Source organism: Macrobrachium nipponense, chromosome 21 (genome assembly GCF_015104395.2).
Source record: "Macrobrachium nipponense isolate FS-2020 chromosome 21, ASM1510439v2, whole genome shotgun sequence".
NCBI lineage: Eukaryota > Metazoa > Arthropoda > Malacostraca > Decapoda > Palaemonidae > Macrobrachium > Macrobrachium nipponense.
Genome location: NC_087212.1, coordinates 18,131,651 through 18,149,281, shown reverse-complemented (window position 1 = coordinate 18,149,281; position 17,631 = coordinate 18,131,651). Strand labels below are relative to the sequence as shown.

Sequence of the window (17,631 nt, the reverse complement as noted above, 5' to 3'; positions counted from 1 at the left end):
TTGCACACAGGCCAAAAATATAAGGGTGTAAGGTAAACTTACTTTTCCCCCTGGGCCAAAAAGAACATGCTCTGGAAAAATTTTTTTGGTAAAATTTGGGATGTCCGAACTATATCTGATATACACTTCTGGTAAGTGTTATTATGTCAGCAAATGAGTGAATTATTTCTTAAAGCAATCAGAACATCTTTACGATGAACGTGAAATTTTGAAGAAAAATTTTTATATTTTTTTGAAATAATCATGAAAAATATAATAATTAGGTTTGGGGAGTGTGTTTTATACCTAAATTGTGTAGAAATGTTTGATCTTTCATGTGGAAGCAATAATTTTGCTATAAATGTGTTTGCTAATGAGCTGTAATTGATTCCAAAATGCTAATTTTTTATGGAGTGCAATTTTCAGATTTTCCAACCTATTTATGTCGACGTTTTGTATCGTCGCTAGTAAGCTAGCGGCGTTGGGTTTGCATTTTCTTCGAGATTCATCATCTATCAACCCAATGGCGTCAACTACATTTTCTATGATTGACGCTTTTTTTTCATGAATTTTTCCCGAAAATAACTGCATATGACTTGCCCAGCACGTCATCTGTCCACTTACAGAAAAAATTTTTTGATGCGCTACGTGTCATCAGATCACGAGAGGTTTAAGACAGTCTGTAAGCTGGTCAGAGCAAAGGGGTTTTGAAGAGGAGCTGCAGAAGGTATTGCTCAGTGCAGAAGAAGATTTTCTAGCCTTGTCTATCATGCTAAGTGGTCAGTCTTTCAACAGTAGTGCGTCAGTTGCAGTATCTCATCTTCTACGACCACTATAACTGAGATTGCAGACTTTCTCTATTTCCTGAGGAATAGAAAGAACTTGTCTTATTTTATTTGAATATTAAAGGCTATAGAATGATGCTTAGCTCCATCTTTAAGCATAAAGGGTTAGATCTCTTCAAACCTTGATGTCAAGGACTGTTGAAATCGTACGGTATGATTAAATGTAAAAAGGACAATTCTTCGGTATCCCGGAATCTGGATGAGGTCCTTAAATGGCTGAGGGGCCCTTCTTTTGAGCCCTTCAGGAATTCTTCCCCTAGGAATTTGACTCTTAAGTTTCTCTTCCTTTTGCGTTAGCCACAGCAAAACGAGTAAAGAACTTCAAGCCGTTGACAAGAAAGTGCCCTTCTCTCAAAGGGGGGACAGTTTGTTTTTTCACTAGGCTTTCTGGCATAGAGTGGAAGTCATGTCCAAGCCTTGGCCTTGTTCTGTTATGGTTAAGAACTTATCAGATGTCCTAGGACAAGAAGAAGAAGAGAGGGTCCTGTGTCCAGTTAGGGCACTGAAACATTACCTGTGTAGGGCAGAAAAGATTAGGGATACTTCTAATAACCCCTGGTGTTCGATAAAGAACCCGTCTCTCCCTCTGTCAAAGAAAGCCTTGTCCTTCTTTCTAAGGGACTTAACCTCTTCATTACCGAAAGTTTGTTTGGAGGTAGGTGGGTACCACCATTCAAGTCTACTACACCGCACCGGGTGCATAAAGGTGGTACGCATAGTACCACCAAAACTCCTCTTTTCAGATAGGGACTTCCAATCATTCTGTAATTTCGGTTTGAAGAGTTTGGAGCAAAATAAACAGTATGACACGATGCCAGACGTATGATGAACCCCAAAAAAATATTATTACTGCTTACAGTAGTGTGTAGGTGACAGATGAACTGCGTCTCAACAAAAAATCACAAAACCAGACAAGCGTAAACATGTAATAACTTCTACCCAAGTAAAAAACCAGTTGTATCATCATTTACTGTATTTATTTATTTATTCACTTATTACATTTTACAAATAAAAGATATGAACACCAGATAAATGAAGGTAGAAATAAAGCCTTATAGTAACTTTATATATAAAAAACCAAACCAGAGAAAAAGAGAAAAAGCGATTTTTTCTGAGGACAAGAAACTTGAAAAATTAGTCTAGATACCCCTGATGCCCCTAAAGTTGTTTTCTGTGATGAAACTAATCTTAGAAAACGTAGAAAATGACATTGACCAATTTTTGAAAGATATACTATAAAATTTGCAATTTCCATATTTATTGGCGGGGCTTTCGCTTTAGTTTTTGCTAGTTTTTTTTTTTTTTGTTATTACGTGCTTATTTACCGTTCTATTTTGATAATACTTTATGTGCATGTTCCAGGTGCGATATACCAACATTCTGTAAGACCGAATTTCTATTCAAGACCGTAGTTTTCTCACCGACCACCAGTGTCCCTTGTACAAGGGACACTGAGTTTCACATTTTTTTTCATAAAATCATTTATTTTCCCTGTAGGATGATAAAACTAACAGAGAATATGCGTTATTATAGTGCTAATAATACCTGATAATTTCATTAGCCTGTCTTGATTAGTGTATTTTTGGCAAATATTTTTACGATCGGCACCCCTCCAAACTGGAGTCACTACCGAGAGATTCAGTTCGGCAGCGAACGTAATGTTTACATTCTGCTCACCCACCCGGTAAAGAAGGGGTTAATTAAAGCACATTCCCAGGTCCAGGAGGAATTCTTACCAAATTTTAAAATTAGAGAGCATGACAGAGCGATGTCCACTTCTTTGGCATCAGATATAACAGTCCATTATTTAAAAGGCTTAGAAATGGTGTGTAATGATTGCAGTACCCTGGCATGGTATTAGGTGAAGAATCATAGGAAACTTTTTCTCCTATGATGTTTTTGCCTTGATGTAGGGTTTTCTAGTTTCTGGACTATCCTCCAGTCTTAGTGGATAGGGTATGGTTTTTATCAATTGTGTTCAGATTAGGTGACAGCATTGTCTGGTATTATTATCTTGGTACTGCGCCCACGCCAAGGGTACCTTTTGTAAACTTCCCTAGCCATCGGACATTATCCCTCACTGCAAAGATTCTTCTTAAGTAGAGGTAACCCAGGGTTATACTGCCATGCCACTGCAGTTTATCACCAACCAGAGCCAGTACTTAACTGCAGCAACTCTCTTACCTAGGTAGGGAAACAACAAGAATTGCATTTAATGCTGGGAGATTGTTCTATTTCAAAGTCATTATCATGCTTTAATATTTTGCAATAGATTATGTCCATGTGTCCTGGAATAGACTAGGTTCATGTGTCCCACCTCCATTCATTGTGGGATTCAGCTATGTAATTACTTGGTAAGTTACTAGGATATATACAAATTATATTTTCATGATAAAATTAGGTTTCATATATGTACTTACCAAGTATGTAATTACTAAACTATTGGAGGAGAAAGTGCTACCGCTAAATGAAAAAAAATTGCTGCGAGAGGTAGAATACTTAATCTATGTAATTACTTAGTAAGTACATATATGAAACTTGATATTATCATGAAAATATCATTTTAATATGTTGAAGGATCATGCCTTTTCAAGGTTGTTGTTTTATATGTATTTTCTAGAATATGTTTTTTACATTTCAAGGGATTCACAAAAGTTACACAGAAATATATTTTTATAAATTAAAAATTGTTGACTTAAGGTAACTAAATACATAGCCGCAGGGATTTATTGCTGTAAACAGAAAACTGTCAAGCTTCTCATTTATATTTATACTAAAATGGAACAAAGAATAAATAAAACTGTTTAACTAGTTATTTCTGTGTGTGAAATTAATTGCTAAAGCAAACATCAGAACAACCTTGTAAGATTTTTGTTTATGGCAAGCTCAGGTTTTTTAATGAACAGGACAGCAAGAAGGATGTCATTTCTTTTGTTTATGTATGTCAAGTGTTTCATGAATCCATTTCCATTATCAAGGAGCATAAAAATATGAAAATGAAATAAGGAAATTGTACAATAAAAAAATTTGCTTTAAGCATTCAGCTAAATACCCACTATCAATATATTAGCTATGCAATCAAATTTTTAGATTAGTATACATTTCCTTGATTTTATTATCATGTTTTCTTTATTTAGCCTTGTTGATGGAAAGGATTCCCAAAATGTTGGTGTAAATAAACAAGAGAAGTGATTGATGTTCTGCACATGATTAAACATTAAAAATGTTTTGTGAAATACTCTTGGTGAAGAATTTTTTTTCATGCAAAGATTTAGAAAATTAGCTGGTAATGAGCTTTGTAACATTTTATATATTACTATTCCATATAAAACTAAGCATGTGCTCCATTTTTCACTGATTTTTTAGTCGTTTTGTTATGAGAACAATAACTATGAGAGAGTATTATGACAAGCAAGCATAGTAACAATGGTTGTTTTTGGGTACATTGTGACTTATTTGTCGCACCAATTATTCAGACGTGTGCATGGACTTTGGGTACATTTGGTTTTTAGTTACAAAAAACCAAATGTACCCAAAGTTCTGTCAGTGCCCTGTTGTATGGTATTATGTGTGAGATTTGTAACACTATCTAGACTTAACATACAGCGTTGCATTCCATGTCCTCCTTCCATAGGAGTGAACCACTTCTTTTTGTATGTGTTGTTTCTGAAGTTTCTCTTCCAGGATTTTGGTATTGTGCATAGTTCTCTTATGATTATAGGCACCACCTGGCATGTCTCGTAGCCTTTTCAGTATATTCTGTAGGTCTTTTGTTTTTTTCTGTTTTTTTTTTCTCTTTTTCCATTCCTGATTCTCACAGTACTGCAGCATTTGTGAATCGTAATTGATTATTTATTGGTAAATAGTTTATTGAAATAATTAAATTTCAATTCCTGACTCATAAGGCTGGTCTGTTGTAGTGTTTAGTTAATAATTATTTGGAATGGTCTAGAAATCTGTCTTGTAGTGACCACATACTGTAGTGCAATCTTAGACTTATCTCTTGGGAGATTTAGGGTTTGGGCTAATTTATCATAGATAACTGATGGGAAATGGTTTGGTATTTTTTTCATGATTCTCATGTTTTGGAATGGTCTATGGTACATTGTATGAAAAGCTAGATTTGTGTAGTATAGTGAATTTATAATTAAATTTCTAAAATTATTATCTTTTACAGGCAGTAAGAGTTGAAGAACTAGGAAAAATTGACTTTGAAAGTGAAAAAGAAAAGAGAAATAAGTCTATATATGTTCCTAGTTGGTTTACAGTTGATCTGAAAACTGGGGTAAGTGTGCTTTTATTTTTAACTGCTTTATGATATAAAATTGGAGAGTGAATAAATTTCCACTCAATTTAGTAGCTTTAATGGCTTTTTTAAATATAGGTTTATTAATACCGTGGTGTACGTTTGGCTGGCTATTTTTTATAATGGTGATAATGCAGATTGATACATTTTAATTTAAGAATACATGGCTAAGTATTCTTATACATAGAATATTTGTCGTCTTTAGTGAAGTTTGACTAAGATGAGAAGCAGACAAAATTAGATAGAAAGGCCTCTATCAGGCTATGATATTTCATTCTTTGTCTAGTGCAATCCTACATACACATTTTGATAAGTGATACATTTTTTTTGTAACAGGTATGTTATTTGAATTTTTTATATCACTGTTGTAATACTGATTGACTTGTTGTGCTATCTAGAATGACAAAATAATGCAATTACTTTTAAAACTGAAATGGTATTAACTTTTGTATAAAGTTTTGTATTTAATTTTAATGTAATGCACTGTTAGGTCTAGAAAAGTTTTTGAAAGGTAGTTAAAGGAGTAATCTTGTGCTTAGCCAAAGCTAGGCTTTAAATGAAACTATTGCATAACCTTGCAGTTTACCTAGTGTTTGAACTTGAGACTGTAAAGCAATAAAAATAGATAAGAAACATGGTTTCTCTCAGACCTGTCAATCATATTTAGCCTATATGCACCAATTTAGAAGTGTGAGTAATGAAAGCAGTAGTTGAGTAACAGTAACTGAATATGCATGCCTGTGTGTGATGTGTGGCCATTAGCCTTATTGTGTCACTTCTCTTGCTGTGTACTTCAGCAAGAGATTTGTCTCAAATTTTCTTCAGTTGTTTAATCCCCTTAAGTATATTTCATTGTCAATGTCACTCTGTATCATGACTATATTTTTACTTTTGTGATTCATGCCTAAATATTTTTTTAGTAATTAATAAGCATTTACATATAGGTAGTTGACTTGCTGGCCCAGTGCGTTGATTATTTTGACTCAGTGGTTTTTTGTGTAATATGTGTTAGTTTCAGATAGTAATTTATTTTGTTGCTAGATTTGTATAACATCTCTGTGCTGCCTGCAGCAGGCATCTTATGTTGATTACTCTCAGCATAAGTATAAATAATGTGTTCTGTTTTTAGTGTTTTGTTTTATGTTACAGCTTTTATTTTATGTGGCTTGTTACTTTGAAATATTTATTGAACTATTTATTGCATAATTGGCATTTAACCTTAACCATGCCTAAGAGGATTTGTCAAGGTTTACTAGGTAGAGCATGTCAGGTATTTACATGTATGCTGTATTCAGGCTTTTGCCTGCTTTGTGCATCATGCTCTTCTGACCAAACTTGTGATGTATTGCTTCTTACTGGTCTGCTGGCCAGTAGTGGTGCTATAACCAATGGAAGATGATGCCCTGTGCTTGTAAGGACAAGCATTCTGCTGCTGCTACTCAAACCTCATATTCTTTCAAGTAGTCTGTTTGACTGATTTGTTGGTTAAGGTCTGGGATTACCAGCCATCTAGTGATGCTCCCTAGTAGCTGCCCTCCCTGTTAGTGCACACGACTCCTGAACTTTCTGTTACTAGCCCAGCCCACTGCAAGTCTGCTTTCTCTTTTACCCAGTAGCTTGACTGCTCCAAGTATTATTACTGCCACAGTAACTCTGGCTGGGCTCACCCACATTTGCTAGTGGTTGGCTTTAACCGCTTGTTAATGCCCGTACCACTGTCAGTTTTTCAACATATTGCTGCTTTAGTTCTACAACCTCCAGTGTTAGAGTGGGCTTTTGTTCAATTACAAGAGCTCAATTTTGCTTCTCTGTATGACTCACTACCCCTATTGCTGCCATTCCAACATTCTGCCACTCCTACTAGTAAACCATTTGCAGCTGATATCGGACTAAATCCACTCTGGAGAAAGTCTAGCACATTCATGTGATTGTGTACTTTCGGGCCATCTTTTTTAGTAGAAATAGGGACTCATCTACTCCAACTGGGAACTTTCTCCACTCCTTTTCTCCACTTTGAAGAACTTGATGATTTTCAGTCTTCCCATTTCAGAATTGTTCCAAGAATCCTCAATTAGAGAATTAGTGGAGATGTTTACCATGATTGGACTACTCTGTTAGCCATTGAGGCCATGTCCTCCAGACTTACCTCTGTTGTTTGCCAGGAGGATCATCTTTTAACTTCCCTCGCCTCAAGTGGCACACTAAGAGAGTCAGCCTCATCACAGTCATCACAGTACCCCAGCCTTCCATTTTAGCTTTGTAAGGAGGAAAGCACAAATGAATTAATGAACCATTTACCCTCTGTATCCCACTAGTGTCGTCTTGTCTTCACCACTGATTTAGAAAGTTACTGTCAGAAGACAAGACCCAGAAATAGTAGTAGACTCGTTATAAGTGGGATAGTGCCTACCCTTTCTTGAGACTAGTGCCCCCTATCAGATTGCCCTTGAACAATGAGCTGAGTTTAATCAGGAAGCAGGACAGTTAGGTGGTGATGGATGGGTTGCTTGGGTTCTACAGAACCATGTTTTTGGCACTGGAAGCTTCGGGAGGATACACCCACTTGACCTCACCCTGTCGAACAGGTTTTTCAGTAGATTCCTTTCTGGATGGAAATGTTAGAATCAGTGAGGCATTCCATCTGGAAGGGAATCTCAGTGTATTTTTGGACCAGAGAATGCATACTTTTGGGTCCCCATTCATCCAGTTTTGAATGTGGGAAGGCAAGATTTTTTTTAGTTCTGAAAATTAACATTAAATCTGGCAATGGCCCTACAAATCCTTGCCAGGACTTTGATGCTATTTGTAACCTGGTCAAAATGGCATACGACTACAGTGTTTCCATAGCAACTGGCTGGTCATAACAAAGTTGGCAGCAAAGTTCTGAGAAGACTTAGTTGGTTTCTGTAGTATGTTGGCTGCTGGCCTTGGAAATCAACGGAAGGGAGTCTGACTTTGTGTAGGATGATAACATATTCTCTCTAATAATAAAGGTAGATGCTTCAATGGCTTTGGTTAGTCCCTTATAAGACAGGATCTGGAAATTGGGAAAGGAATATTGAATATCATTTAAGCACTCAGTTATTTATTAATCAGTCTTGTAATGATAGTTTCTTTCATAGCAAAATATTTTTGTGCGTAAATGAGTAATATATTGTCAGGTTTTATTTTGAAATTTAGTTTTTATATAAGTAACTTACCAAGCAGTTACATAACTGTTTCTAATTTGTACGGCAGCTTAAATTTGAAGTTCTCAGTAGCTCTTCTATTGTTTTAGTGTAGGAGACAAGGCAACCACTCACTTTCAGGAAAAGATAGGTATATCACAGCTGAAGATCTCAATTCGTTTCTGCCAGTCAACGAATGAACTTCGGTTGTTGTAAGCAGCTTTGATTTGAATTTGGTCACCGGATGGTTGTTCTTGTCTCCATTTGGTGACATATTCATTATTTTTGGTAGCCTTCGTGCTATTATCAGATAGCTTAGGTTTTTTAGACTTGATATTTGCGGATTAAGATTTTTTCCTGCTGATGTCTGATGATGGTGATTCTAGTATTCGTTTTTGCAGGAAAGGCTGCAAGACTAGGTTGACAAAAGCCTCATATGATTCCCACTCAATCTTTAGCAATTGTAGCGGGTAGACTTGTTTAATTAACTTAACTTTTGTTTTATACAGAGACTGGTATTAGTGGAAGTGGAAGACTTTAAAAGCTTACTTAGACAAGCTAGAACATGACAGAAAAAGGAAGGGAAATACAAGTGCCGAAGCTAGGAACTTAGCTAGCCTGGATTGTACTCCTAAATTGGGTGTAGCCAGTTTACGTGTTCTGCCTTCTACCTCTACTACTTTTCCCCTTTAACAACCAGCCCTCTTAACTTTTCCAACTACTCCTTTATGCGGCCCCCATGCTTCTAATGCTAAAGTCATTGTCAGCCCCTAAGCCCTTGTCAATCAGAAGGTTGGGCTCATAGTTAACACTATGGAGAAGTTAGGTGCCCCTGTGAAAGTTCTTATGGACAAATTATGTGCTCAAAGTCTAGTGCAAGTTGCAGTGTTAGTGGATAAGATATCTACTCGTCTGCTGATGCTCCTAGATGAAGGTTACTGTTGGACTCCTTTGCACCAGATAGAAGGCATACTGGAAGTCCAAGGGTGGTGTTGGTGGGGTTTACCCATGGGTAGGCACCCCCTCAGCTGAGCCTGTTGAGCGGTCCCAGGCCTTGGAAGACAGCCGCTGGAAAGCGTCCGAAAGGAAGTGCAGGAGTTTTCTTCTATTTCTTCAGATTCCAGCTTGGATAAGAGGCTCCGAGGGCACTTTTACGATGGATCAATTCCTTTAAAGAGTAACTGCTCTTCTCTGCCTCCCTGCAAGCATTGCAAGGAGCCTGAGGGTAGTCCTCAGCCAACCTGTAGTTTCTGGGACACCCCATATCAATTTTCTCCTAAACGCCGAGTAGAAGAGCGCCTGTATTTGTCGCCAAACGCCTGTCCAATTTGTCTTTTAAGTGCCCAGTGGCTCCTGAGTGCCCAGCAGCTCCCGAACACCCAGGGCTACCTTTTCAATTGTCTATACGTCCACTCTCGATCCCATGCAGCATAATCCTTTCAGTGCCGACTAAACTAAATCATGGGTCTTCTTCAGAGGACTCCTGCAGTAGTACATAACCCTTCAGACTTGTCTCCTTTGGGGTTTTCTTTGGATGAAGAGGCATTCAACTAGGCTCCTGCTCCCTCACCTTTCACTAGTTTGCCGATATGTTTAAAGTATTCAGTTAGTTTTTTTAGACAGGACTGTTGGCGTGCTTACAAAGAAAATTAAAGACTGGCGATCTCACAGAGGACTTGTCTGCAGACTGGCTAGGGGTCCTCTCCTGTGCAGATAAAGCCATTAGGAATAACTCCCTGGAATTGGCTTCTTTATTTTCAATGGGGGGATTAAAGAGGGAACTTGGGTGTTCTTTCACTACCAAAGGTGTGAATACTTCCCTGCAATCTGTGCTTCTTTTTTTGCCACTGGATCATTTTCATCTGTTCCCTGAAGCCACAGCCAAGAAATAGCACCAGATCTTCAAAAGAAGTCAACACAAGATCTACTGGCTCAGTCAGCCAAACACTCCAAAGAACCAAACCTTTTTTAGCTCTGGCCTCTTTACAGCTCCTCAAGTTTTCACCCATGTTCTTGCCCCTCTCACAAAGTAGCTCCACCTTGTGGCAATCAATGTCTCTACATGTAGATGATTGTCTCCTTCATTCCTTGCCCAGGAACTGAGATTAATCGTCAACATAAAGAAGTCCCAACTGCCTTCATCTCAAGCGATTCTCTGTTTGGGAGACATGGAAGTTTCTGGGATTTAGTTTCTAGAAGAGAGAAAGCTTCGTATCAGTGTGAAGGAATTGAAGGCTATACTACATCTGCAAAAGTGACCTGCGACAAGAGAGTAGCAGGCCACTCGGACAACACCACTCTTGGCCTCTGGCTTACATAAAGAATCAGGGGTGTGGGGGGCACTCACTCCTCCCTCTATGAAACAATGAAGGACTGTCTCTTGTGGGCAAAGAAAACCAAATAGTTATTGGGACATGATTCATTCTGGGCAAGTTGAATGTACTAGTGGACGAGCTAAGTAGTTGCAGATAGGGTCCTACCCATAGAGTGTGCACCAACCTGTGGAAGCTGTGGGAAAACCAGTGATAGACCTGTTCGCGACACTGAGGAACCATCGCCTCCAGTTGTTTTGCTTTTCAGCCCCAGACCCTCTGGCACGGCCGACAGATACCATGCTCCAGAATTAGTCAAACTTGGACCTGTATGCCTTCCTGCCATTTAACATGGTCAGGGAAGTTTTAAAGAAGCATTTATCCCACCAGAATATTACAATGACCCTTGTAGCTCCTCTCTGGCCTCAAACAGAGTGGTTCTTGGACCTCCTCAAGCTTCTAGTTGACTTTCCCAGACTCCTGCCACAGAGGCCAAGGCTTCTCTAACAGCCACATATTCACCGATTCCACCACAATCTATCTGCTCTTGCTCTGACAGGATTCAGACTGTCAAGAGACTTGTCAGAGCTAAGGGTTTCTCAAGTGCTAAGTTCAGATGCCAGTCTTCTTCCAGGATCTACCAAGCTAATGTGAGTTTATATTTTAGATTTATCTCTATTTTGGCTGAATGTTTGTCTTCATAGGGATAGGTTAAATAAATGATAAGGTTAGGCAAGGGAGTTTTTGGGTAGTACTTTTGTAAGAGGCCAAGCATAGGATTATTTTCTTAACTGCATTGATAGGTCTTTAGGTGTATTTATTTGGTTAAGAAAGAGATAACTTTTTTATATGTAACATAAACATAGTACCTAACTGAAATTCAGAATACAAAATATGTATATTTTTCAGATGCTGACTATTCATTTAGCAGAGAAGAGAGATGAAGTGGATTGTCTGTCCGCATGGGTTTCAGCTAAGGATGCAGATTTTCCTACACAAGATGGCGTTGATCAAAAAAGTAAGGATTATTATACTAATTTAGTTACTTAACCCTCTTACGCCGGAGCCCTAAAAATCAAAACGTCTCCCGTATGCCGGGCCTGGTTTGGAGTGAGCGCGGAAGTGGAAAAAATAATTTTTTCAAAAAATTACAGCGCGCGTACTTTTGAAGATTAAGAGTTCATTTTTGGCTCCTTTTTTTGTCATTGCCTGAAGTTTAGAATGCAACCATCAGAAATGAAAAATAATATCATTATCATATGTAAATAATGCGATATATGGTAGCGAAAAAAAAAATTTTCATACATAATTGTATTCAAATCACGCTGTGCAGAAAACGGTCAAAGCTAACCAGTTACTTTTTTTTGCGTTGTATTGTACTCTAAATTGCAATCATTTTGATATATAATACATTGTAAAACAATAAAAGCAACACCGGAAAAATATTATCACAAAATGATGTACGAATTCGTAACGAGCGGACGTAAAAAAATGTTATTTTCAAAAATTCACCGTAATTCTAAATAATGTTCTAGAGACTTCCAATTTGTTTCAAAATTAAGACAAATGATTGAATATTACGATACTGTAAGAGTTTTAGATTAGAATTGCAGATTTCGACCATTTCGGACGAGTTAAATTTGACCGAATGTCGAAATTTTAATATATATATTTTTTTATATGGACATATTTCGAAGATGGAAAAAGCTACAAACTTCAATTATTTTTTATTGTATTCTTCATGAATTTGCACACATTTTGATATATGAAACTCTATAAAAAGGCTAATATGAAAAGGAGCAAATATTAGGATAATGCCATGTACGTATTTCGGAGACTTGCGGCCGCGAATCGGCGCGCGGAGTGAAGGTAAATATATTTTTCAAAAATTCACCATAAATCACAATATTGTTTTAGAGACTTCAAATTTGTTTCAAAATGAAGAAAATGACAGAATATTACTAGGCCGTAAGAGTTTTAGCTTACAATTGCGTTTTTCAACTATTTCGGTAGAGTCAAATTTGACCGAACGTGGTTTTTTTTTCTATTTATCGTGATTTATATGCAAATATTTCGAAAAAAGAGAAAAGCTACAACCTTCAATCATTTTTAGTTGTATTCTACATGAAATTACGCACATTTTCATATATAACTTTATGTAACAGCTAATTTTAAATGGTGCAAACATTTCGACAATCGCACAAAAAATTCTGATTTTTTCGGAAGTTACCGCGCGAACGTAATGTTTTTTTTTTTTTTCATAAATTCACCATAAATCGAAATATTGTGCTAGAGACTTCCAAGTCGTTGCAAAATGAAGGTAAATGATTGAATATTACTAGAATATAAGAGTTTTAGCTTACAATTGCGTTTTTCGACCATTTCGGTAGAGTCAAAGTTGACCGAAAGTTGAAATTTTTGCACTTAACGTTATTTATATGAAAATATTTCAAAACTGATAAAAGCTACAACCATGGGTTGTTTTTTGTTGTATTGTGCATGAAATTGCGCACATTTCCATATATAAAACTTTATGTAACGGCAAATTTAAAAGGGTGCAAACATTAGGACAATCGCACGAAAAAATTTATCGGAAGAGTTATCGCACGAACGTAAGGAAAAAGTTTTTTCATAAATTCACCATAAATCGAAATATTGTGCTAGAGACGTCCAATTTGTTGCAAAATGAAGGCAAATGATTGAATATTACTATAATGTAAGAGTTTTAGCTTACAATTGCGTTTATCGACCATTTCTGTAGAGTCAAAGTTGACCGAAGATTGAAATTTTTGCACATCGTTATTTATATGAAAATATTTCAAAACTGATAAAAGCTACAATCATGAGTATTTTTTAGTTGTATTGTGCATGAAATTGCGCACATTTTCATATATAATACTTCATGTAAAGGATAATTTAAAATGGTGCAATAATTATGTCAAAGTGACGAAATAATTTCCGAGATGTGTCACTGATACTTTTTAGTGCGATAAGAAAGAAATTCGCGCTTGCGCGCCTGCGTAGCGATTGTAAACAAAACAACGCCTTGATCCGTGAACTCCCAGCATCCCCCAAGGCGCGTGATACAAAAGTTTTCGGCTGGTAGGCCTATAAGTATTTTTCCGCGAATTTTTAAAAAAACTTTTTTGAGCCGACGTATGATACGTCCAATCGGCATACGGGAGACATTTTGACTCGACGTTTAATACGTCCAATCGGCGTAAGAGGGTTAAAGGTATACTTGGGAAATGCCTGAGCATCATTGGTCCTTCTATTAGGATAACTTACTATGACTTTAACATGAAATTTCATAAAGGTGTGTTAGGTACATGGGCATGAAGGCCTGAATGAACTTTTATGTGCTATCATTTTAGGTAATAGAGGATAAGAGCATTAATTCAGAAATTGATGATATGAAAATATTAGGATGAAGATAAATAGGAAGGCCCAGAAAAATGATTAAAGTCATAGATCAAGACCTAAACCAAATCAAAATTCAGGCAAAAAGTGCAAAAGATAGAAGATGGGAAGAGAACTAATTTTGTGTTGCAACCCCTTGAAGGGAAAACCAGATGTGAAAATATTAATGATGAGTAATATAATGATGAATACCTTTAAAGCTGATAGCTAGGTTTGGACTAAATATTTGTTTGTTGTGATAGCTATATTTATTTCGGGATTAAATGACAACATATCTCAATTTTAACCCAAAAATTCTACTGCGTTTCTTCAGTTGTTTGCCTCTACCATAAAAAACAATTTAATTGCATACTCCCTCAATATTAATTGATTTGTTACTTGGATTAGGGTCTCAAGGCTGCTGAGGTTGCTTTAGTGACTTGGTTGGCTGCTTATTATCAGTGGAGAAAAGGTTCTGTTAGTGAATATGATGGTACTTTTCAACAAAATTTATTGTAATTATAACAAAATCTTCTTGTATTAAACCAAAACGAAGCATATACACTTCAGTTTGTTGGAGGTTGTGAGAAACCCTATAACCAAAAAGTAATTGTAGATTTTTGTAAAATCTTTGTATTCATGTTGCTGTAGGCCATACTTAGTCATAGAACAAATCCATTTTTGTATAAGTGACTTGCCCAGTAATTACATAGCTGTAGTTTTCCACTAAATTCAAATTTTGCGGGTAGTGTTTCGATTGCTCAGTGTAGGTATACAGTGCTGTCCCCTAACAGCAGTACTAGGAACCACTTAGCTAATCAGCTCATTCTGTTTTCTGCTGTGCTCGAATAAACATTGAGCGCATACAGCAGCTTGTTCTTGTTATCCGGTTATATCACCGAATTTTGGTAGTGTTACACGACCATTGGAATACATATTTCATAGCCTTCAAGCAGGATGAGTCTCTTCTTTCATTTATTTGTTATTTTAATTCAGATTATCATCAAACCAGCTAAAGTGGACCCCCGTATTCGTAGGGGATGCGTTCCAGACAACCCCCACAATGAATAGCTAGAATCCGTGAGTACAGTGGAACCTCGTATGAAAGACGGAGAGGAGGGGAGATGGAGGAGGAGAGGTTATTGTTTGGAAAGGGAATCTCCCTCCAGAAGCACCCGGGTATCAAGGACTTATCTGGGGTTATTTCTCTTCCTTTTTTAATGGCAATATCTGAGGTTACTTTCTCACTTCGTTTTTTACTGGCACTAGGACCAGCTTGAGAGTTACTGGACCCCTGTCACACAGCAAAACTATCCTCAGACATTTGTTTCTAGTGTTTCTTTTAAAATTTGCCTAAAGTTAAACATGACACTGTCGTTAAATATGTAGGAGACATGGATTACAACTTTGTTGGGATGATAATTCTCCAAAAATTTTTTTATATCTCTCCACTTTGCAAACATGTCCTTAATCCCTGAAGTAGGCACATTATCTATGCCCACTCATTTTCTGAATTTTTCAAAACGGCCTCTGCTGGCCTTAAATTCAGTAACAGTAGCACTTGTTGTAGGCATTTTCTCACTAAAATCGGCATGCAACTTCCTCCAACACTTTGCTATGAGTTCTTTCTTAAATTCCATAGTTTCTTGCCTTTTTTTACACAAGGGAACTTTCTTCGGCCCCATGATGGGTTATTTAGCAGGTCCACTCAAATAAAAAAAGCACAAAAACAATGAGCACAAAAGAAGAAGGGATGCTTTGTTTTGGCACTTGATAAGGGCTTGATCACACACTGGGCCCCGGATGGAGCGTTTCCGAGTGTACGAAAACCGAAGAAACGTGATAACCAAGACAAAATTTCCTAGAAAAAAGTCTACAAAAACCAAAACGTATGAAAAAGAGAGGCATACAAAAACCAAGGTTTGACTGTGCTTAGAACTGCCTACTTTGTTAGTTCAAACTCAAGAAAAACCCACTAAAAATGCTTATATGTACCAGGCTTTTTAATAGTTTTATCACAAAAAGTGCATTTAATCATGAAATTGATATGTAAGTACAGTGGAACCTCAACATACGAAAGTCCCTACTTACAAAAAATCCAAGTTACGAAAGCAAAGACGAATATTTTTTTGCTTCTGCATACGAAAATAATTCAGGTTACGAAAGGGTGTACTGTATAGTCGGAGATTTGCCCAGACCGCCGAGAACAATGTTAGAACTCGCGCGCCTCTAACTCTGTAGACTCGCCACCATCCTCCCACTCTCCCATTGGTTCCTGATGCTAGTCACCGCCGTAAGATCCTGCTCTCCTATTGGTTAGCATCTATCCCATCATGCCTCTACGTAAAGGCATCGTTCGGCCACTTCATCGCACCTGCGTTATCGTACGCACGTGGAATTCGTTCGTTCACATATGCATATTTTGTTAGTTAATCGTTCACATATACATATTTTGTTAGTTAATGTAAATTCATGTTAGTGATTTCGCTTTCTACTTGTACGTATACTTTATCATGTTGTGTGTGAACTTAATTATCTTAATTATAGCCATGGGTCGCAAGGATGTTGCTGAAGTTCACAGAAAGAAGAGGAGGCTTTCTTTGGAGACAAAGATTGAGATCATTAAAAAGTATGAAGCTGGTATGCAGTTGAGTGTGATCGCTAAGGAATGCAGCTGAAATCCGTCAACGATAGGCACCATCCTTAAGCAGAAGGGAACCATCAAAGCAGTTACACCTTCCAAGGGCGTGAGTATTTTGTCCAACAAGAGGAGGCACGTGCATGATTAGATGGAGAGGCTGCTTCTTGTATGGATAAAAGACAAAGAAATCGCTGGTGATACGATAACCGAGACGGCAATCTGCCAGAAGGCCAGCGCTATTTTTGGTGATCTGATTGCCCAGGCCAAAGACGACGGAGGAGAAGGGACATAGACACCAACCTCAGTATTCAAGGGTTCTTGTGGGTGGTTTGAAAAATTCCGGAAACGGACTGGCATCTATTCGGTGGTGCGGCATGGGGAGGCTGCCAGCTCGGACACGTTCAACTGTGATGAGACTGGCCTTTTTTGGAAAAAAATGCCTCGTCGGATGTACATCACGGAGGAAGAGAAGAAGCTACCTGGGCATAAGCCTATGAAAGACAGGCTTACGCTCGCACTTTGTTGCAATGCCAGTGGGGATTGTAAAGTCAAGCCCCTACTAGTGTATCATTCGGAGACTCCTCGAGCCTTCAAGGCCCACAAAGTGCTAAAGGGCTTCCAGTGATGTGGAGGGCTAATGCGAAAGCCTGGGTAACGAGACTTCTGTTCACCGAGTGGGTAAATCTGTGTTTCGACCTGACAGTGAAGAAATTCTTGGAAGAGAAGCGCCTCCCTCTGAAATGTCCGCTGTTGTTGGACAATGGAAGATATCCTAGCAGAGTATTCTTTCATCAAGGTTTTTATCTTCTGCCTAACACCACCCCTCTCCTCCAGCCCATGGACCAGCAAGTGGTATCAAACTTCAAGAAGCTGTATACGAAACATCTTTTCAAGAGATGTTTCGACATCACCAATACCACAAACCTCACCTTGCGTGAATTTTGGAAGGAGCATTTCGATATCGTGATATGCATCCGACTCA

The 17,631-nt window shown here is 37.7% G+C and overlaps 1 protein-coding gene across 1 annotated transcript in view; it reads left to right on the top strand.

The window, feature by feature from the left end:
- LOC135197815 (WD repeat-containing protein 48-like) overlaps positions 1-17,631 on the top strand; it is a 235,719-nt gene that overhangs the window by 147,057 nt on the left and 71,031 nt on the right. Inside the window, exons 10-11 of the mRNA XM_064224949.1 lie at positions 5,002-5,109; positions 11,519-11,627. Coding sequence (XP_064081019.1) covers positions 5,002-5,109; positions 11,519-11,627 — 217 coding nt within the window. The remainder of the gene's footprint in view (positions 1-5,001; positions 5,110-11,518; positions 11,628-17,631) is intronic.